Source organism: Perca flavescens, chromosome 9 (genome assembly GCF_004354835.1).
Source record: "Perca flavescens isolate YP-PL-M2 chromosome 9, PFLA_1.0, whole genome shotgun sequence".
NCBI classification, from domain to species: Eukaryota; Metazoa; Chordata; class Actinopteri; order Perciformes; family Percidae; genus Perca; species Perca flavescens.
In genome coordinates, this window is record NC_041339.1 from 14,453,593 (window position 1) to 14,459,647 (window position 6,055).

At 40.1% G+C, this 6,055-nt stretch overlaps 1 protein-coding gene across 1 annotated transcript in view; it reads left to right on the top strand.

The window, feature by feature from the left end:
* Positions 1–5,058: 5,058 nt before the first annotated feature.
* Positions 5,059–6,055, top strand: part of foxq2 (forkhead box Q2) — a 1,591-nt gene continuing 594 nt past the window's right edge. The window contains exon 1 of the mRNA XM_028587691.1: positions 5,059–5,532. Coding sequence (XP_028443492.1) covers positions 5,059–5,532 — 474 coding nt within the window. The remainder of the gene's footprint in view (positions 5,533–6,055) is intronic.

Consider the following 6,055-nt stretch of genomic DNA (forward strand, 5'->3'; position numbering starts at 1 on the left):
TGTCGAATCATTTTGATACCCATGATATTTCTTTTTTATAGTATTGAGATATCTTGAAATTGTGTCTTAAAATCTGTTTAAATTCAACGTTGATGTAAAGCATGGGGTGACATCTGGACCGGGTCGCATGGTCTGTTCCAATCCCGTCCGAGCAAAATACTCCGTTTCAGGTTCTGCGTCCAGCCGTGAGTTGTGGAGTTAATGCTTTGTCTAAGGTATGTTCATAATTGAATTAAAATGAGCAACTAACGAAATACACTTAGACGTCAAAGTATAGACCCTGACCAAAACACAAATACTATGTTGGGTCACGCTTTTAGCAAAATGGAAATAAGTATGCTAAGGAACAAAAGTATACTCCCTCTGGTGATCCAGCCCTGCTTTTCCAGGGGCTCCTCATATGTGGCAAACGGTGGCAAATAATAGCCTCATCAAAACACAAAAATCCATTAAAAGAATTGCATTATTATGTAATACAATGGTGTGGTTTGTTTTGGTTTTACTTTGGATGTGAAACGTCAATAAAACATCATTGTGTACACAAAGGGCAGCTGATTTTTCCACTGCACTTCTTGATGGAAAAGGTTGTTTATTATGATTTATAAATAAAATATATAGGATAGACAGGATTCAGTTGTTTTCAAACACCTGTCTAAAGTTAGTTCACAAATGCAGACCCAAGTTTTTAAATATTGTTTCATATTTTTTAATAACTGTATTGGACATAATATGTCTACATGTGAGTTGAGGTAGTTAATTACAATGCAAAAGCTTGCTAATATAAAGGCAGCATGGTGCTCTCTGCTGTGTGTGTGTGTGTGTGTGTGTGTGTGTGTGTGTGTGTGTGTGTGTGTGTGTGTGTGTGTGTGTGTGTGTGTGTGTGTGTGTGTGTGTGTGTAACATGTTTCATTGTTTAAACAGAAGAGGGCAATATAGTCCATGATTTGACTAGACAGTCATTTAATTAATTTTCTCACTAAAACTACAGCATAAAGCATATATACGTCGCTGTTCTCTGCAACGTGATGGCTGAGGTATAATGGGTGGACAATATTATGATTATTATTATTATTATTATACCCTAATGTTGGGGCGTGTCATGCACATAAACACTGTTAAAACTAGACCTTATTTGTTTTAGATCCCAGAGACTTATAGATAGGCTATATAAACATGGAAATAATGGACATTGATAATTTCCCAATTGATGTAAAAAATGTAAAATTGCATTTTTTTCATAAACACAGTTTCACTGAAGCACTACAAAAGCAGATACAGAATATGAATGGTATAATGAAAACATTTTAAAATGTTTTATATGACTTTGATCGTACTTATAAGAAACTTAAAGGCACAGTTTGAATACATGAAGATTCAAGTGGTTAAAAAATAAAACCATAAATTCTTCATTGGCATTAAAACATCATCACAATTAAAGCACAAATGTTTAAGAATTAGGCTACAGTTTAACTAAACACAGAGATAAAATCAGTAATAGAGTCCTAACACATCATTAGAGAGGTATATTCAATAACTATTCTTTCAAATTGAGGGAAATGTACATTTTGATAAATGAGCAAGTGAAATATACATTACATAATTAAAGATTGCAATACAATACAATACACTGTAGTAGATTAGAGGCCTTCCAATTTAAATTTCTGAGATGGATCTTAAAAGATATCTAAAATTATATTTGTTGAACTCACTCACAAGCAGTAAAACCATATCAATTAGCCTACATACTGTTTTGTATATGAAAAAACGTTTCCAATGGCTAATAACAAAGAAGTCTCTTTTATAATAATAGTTTGTAAGAATTGGAATAAAGGTAACTGCACACCACACAAATAAAAAAACAGGTCATGTCAACAACATGTTTTTTTTTAGTCATCCATTTTACTGTTCTGTTACCTGTCAGTGTCTGCCCAGTTCATTTGTGCCCTTTCCAGAAAAGGGGACTCAAGTGTGTTTTCTCTCCAAAGAATTGAACTTCACCCATTAAAGCACATGTGTCAAACTCAAGGCCCGCGGGCTAAATCTGGCCCCCCGCAAATTTTAAACCGGCCCACAATCAATTTAGGTTCACAATAGATTTTGGCCCGTCTATATACGCGCCAAATCAAAAAGACGGAGAAACTCAAACTGTAATTATGTGACACTCAAAACAGAATTTGGCACATGTGCTGACTCTGAGACTCAGAAATTCCCACACAACATATTCAGGCCTGTGAAACAGATTGTTGTAAAAAAAAAAAAGAATTATTGTTTTGCTTGATTTGCTAAACCCTATGATGGCTAAGGAACTTTTATGCTGACTTTGGGCCCTATCTTGCACCCGTGCAACGCAATCCAAAGGTTGACCCAAGTGTCTTGGCTAGTTTAAGACCGACGCAGTTGTCAATTTCTCGTCCAGCGCCCGCATCGTTTAAATAGCAAATGCACCTGCGCCCATCTGTGCGCCCATGGGCGTGCTGGTCTTACAGGAAGGTGTGTTTAGGTGCATTCTTGGCGTATTGCTATCTTGAGGCAGCGGAGAGTGATTGCACCATTGACCAACAAAAACATGGTCTAAAGTCAATAACGCAGCATTTCATTGTTATTTTAACAGCGCAAATATTTTAGGCTTGTGCACAGCGCGCGCACACTATGCTTGTTACACACACAGGGACGCGCAGCAGCACACGCACATGCACATGCAAAAGATTAAAAATAAAAAATATTACAACGTGAAATAGTTTTGGTGGCATAGTGGTCGTGCAATATATGAGCAGATCAGTTTCTTCTCCTGAAAAATCTCTCCTTCCTGCTTAGCAATCCATCATAATAGCAAGGTCCAAATGCGCGTGGCTGTTAAAGGGAATGGGAGATGACACTCTGATTGGTTTATTGCATGTTATGCCCAAAACACGATTGTGAATTAATGAAGACACTAAGTACAACCCTTTTGAACCACGCGCCTGGCGCACGGACCCTTTTTTCCGCCGTTAAACTAGCAAAAGTGGATTGTTGTCAAAGATGTCTGGCCCATGATGCGATTCTCATTTCCCAATGTGGCCCTTAGTGAAGTTGAGTTTGACACCCCTGCATTAAATGGATAGTTCAGATTTATTGTGTGACTAACCCTTTAAAACACCAAAGTCACACAATAACACTAACTAACTAACCGGTCAAGGCATGGTAGACCAGCAACTCCCTTGTACAACTACTGTTTTTGTCAACGGAGTCTGGTAGCTTTGAAGAGAGCATAGATAATGGTTTCAGTTCCCCATCGGAATGTATGGTGAATTCATAAAGTCTGATGGCAATGTAAAGCAATGAAAACATATTTTAAATATTGTGTACACTTAAAACAACATTGCATAACTATTTTACACATTTTAAAATTTCAATTCTATTTTATTTAGAGTGTCAAATAATAACAATAGTTATCTCGCGACACTTTACAGGAGTAGGTCTACATCTCTATGATTTAGAGGCCCAACAATTCCCCCCAAGAGCAAGCATTGGTGCGACAGTAGTGAGGAAAATCTTGCTTTTAACAGGCAGAAACCTCAGGCAGACCCTGACTCTTGGTGGGTCGGCCATCTGCTGCCTGTTGGGACACAGAGACACAGATACAGATATACAGATATACAGATATACAGATATACAGATAGATATACAGAAATATAATTTTTAATATGTATTGCTGTTCGTATGATGAACAGTGACAATTAAAGTGACAATAAAGATAATAGAATAACAGCTTCAAAATCCTTTTGATGCTTCACTGACTTGTAATAGGGAGAATTGTGCTTCTGTCATTCCAACTGCTCGCCCAGATTGCCTGTTCTTACACTATGTAACTTTGGAGAGCGGGTCGGATCTCCCGGGGAAAGTGCGTGACGCTGTATGCCACGACCATTGATTTTGTTGAAACCGGATCATATTTTGTGTATAAAATGTTTTCTGGTTTTGTCTCTGATGTCCTCCGGCTGCTCTGCCTTGACTCTCAGTGATCTACAGAGTTGCCTGTTGGACAGAAAGCTTTATTTGTTGCTAAAGTAACGTCAATGCTAAACCGCCCACTGCTGCTAACTGCAACTGCCGTCAGCAAGTTAGCTCAGTTAGCCGCGGTGCCGAGACTGGGAGCTCAGAGTACTAGGGGAGTGTTTTGTGTTGAGTGTTTACGCTGCTATACAGGAGCTTTGGAAAGCTGGAAGGGTCGTGCCTGCTTTTCCAAACTGGGGGTCATGCCGATCGCCATCTACTACACTGACTATGGATAAGTACCTCATACAACCCCACTTCAAAAAATCCAAACTATCCCTTTAAATACTGCTCTATGGTAATTGAAGTAATTCTTTGGACAGCATCCTCATGGACAAAACAACGTTAACAGGATAACACTGGTATCTAAAAGGCCTTTGATTCTACAGCATCCATCCTCTGCACACCATGTTACTAAATCTTGAGTGTTTAATCTCCCGTAATTACAAAGATTTGCTTGGGTTAATAAAAATAATCCGCCTCAATTGAGACCCCCTACCTGGACCTCCCCTGTGCCTTCTTTACCCCTTTCTGTGAGGGATAAATTCACAGTCATATAAATAGAGACACCTTCACAACCGTGAAGCACAACTCTTCGAGTCAGGAGCAAAAAGGCTGTTGGATATTGAGAAAGTGTCTTTGATCCTCAGGTTTATCAGAGAGGGGAAATAATTTAATTAGAATTTGTTGCTTAACAAAGTAGCCGTATTTATTTATAGACTGACGTCATTTCCACAGGTTGCGATTGTGTCGCTCGTGAGCGCGTCAAGGTTAACAACAGTTGAGAGGCTCATCTTTATCTGTGATCTTGTCAACAGAAAGACTTCAGCGGGAGAAGCGAGGGGCATTGAGGCGTTCAGTTTATGAAGGGTCCTGCACTTTTAAAGGGAATAGCCATGCAGTGAAACTCATACACAAAAAGGGACTTTTTGGGAGAGAGACTTTTCACTTATCACCTGATACTTGTTTAACAGCCAGTTTGGAGCCAATAAAGCTGTCATGAGTCTGAGATATCTTAATTCAGAGATGACAATGGAAGACAGAAGCAGCCGCACCGGCGGTAGAGAAAGGCTGGGACTGAGCTTCACTATTGACTACCTTCTGTTCAATAAAGGAGTCAAAGGTTCTAAAGAAGAAGCGACAGGAAGTCGTACAGCAGAGCAGACGGCGAACAACATGCTAAATCATCAGAATCTTAAACCCGAAGAGGTGGGGATTCGCTCTGAGAGACAGGAGAAGTGGCTACAGAGGTCAGAGGCAGAGACCAAAGAAAAGAAAGTCAAAGAAGAGGAGGGGGATGAAGAGCAACAAGAGGAGGGGGAGGAGGAAGTGACCACCACCACATCTACCAACGGCAGTCCAGAGAAGTCTGCGGACAAACCCAACCAGTCGTACATAGCGCTCATCTCCAAGGCAATCCTGGCGTCAGAGCAGAAGAAACTGCTGCTATGTGACATCTACCAGTGGATCATGGACCACTACCCTTACTTCAAGAGTAAGGTATGTTCACGTCAGTGGTCTTGTGTTATTCTATTTACCTGGCAGGCAGATACACGGCACTAGTAGTGCAGTGTACTTGTGGAGGAACTTATGGAAGGTCAAACTGGGCGATAATGTGAAACTACCATACGGGATCTCTGTCTGTGGGACGATTTTGAAATGAATCATGCTGTATTGCTTTGTTGACTTGTCGCAGCTGCTGGTAAGGTGATCACGAGACAGATATCGAGAACGCGTGTGTTTGCCCAAAGCCTTCCGCGTGTTACATTCAGTTGCTAAAAAAATAACATGGCTGCCATTTTCACATGTGAAGCGACCTACTTGGCACAGGTAATCTGTCTGAGTGGTTAGGCAATTAGGTGCTCGCAGGGACACTAGATGATCTTCTTGTTGGCAAATTTACAAATAATGTAATCCTGTTGCTAGGTTGCAAACCGCCTCTGCCTTTACCAATTGCAACAACAGATTGGACGTAGCCTAGTGGATTAAAGTCGATCACTGGTTTGACGTGCTAAAAAGGTAA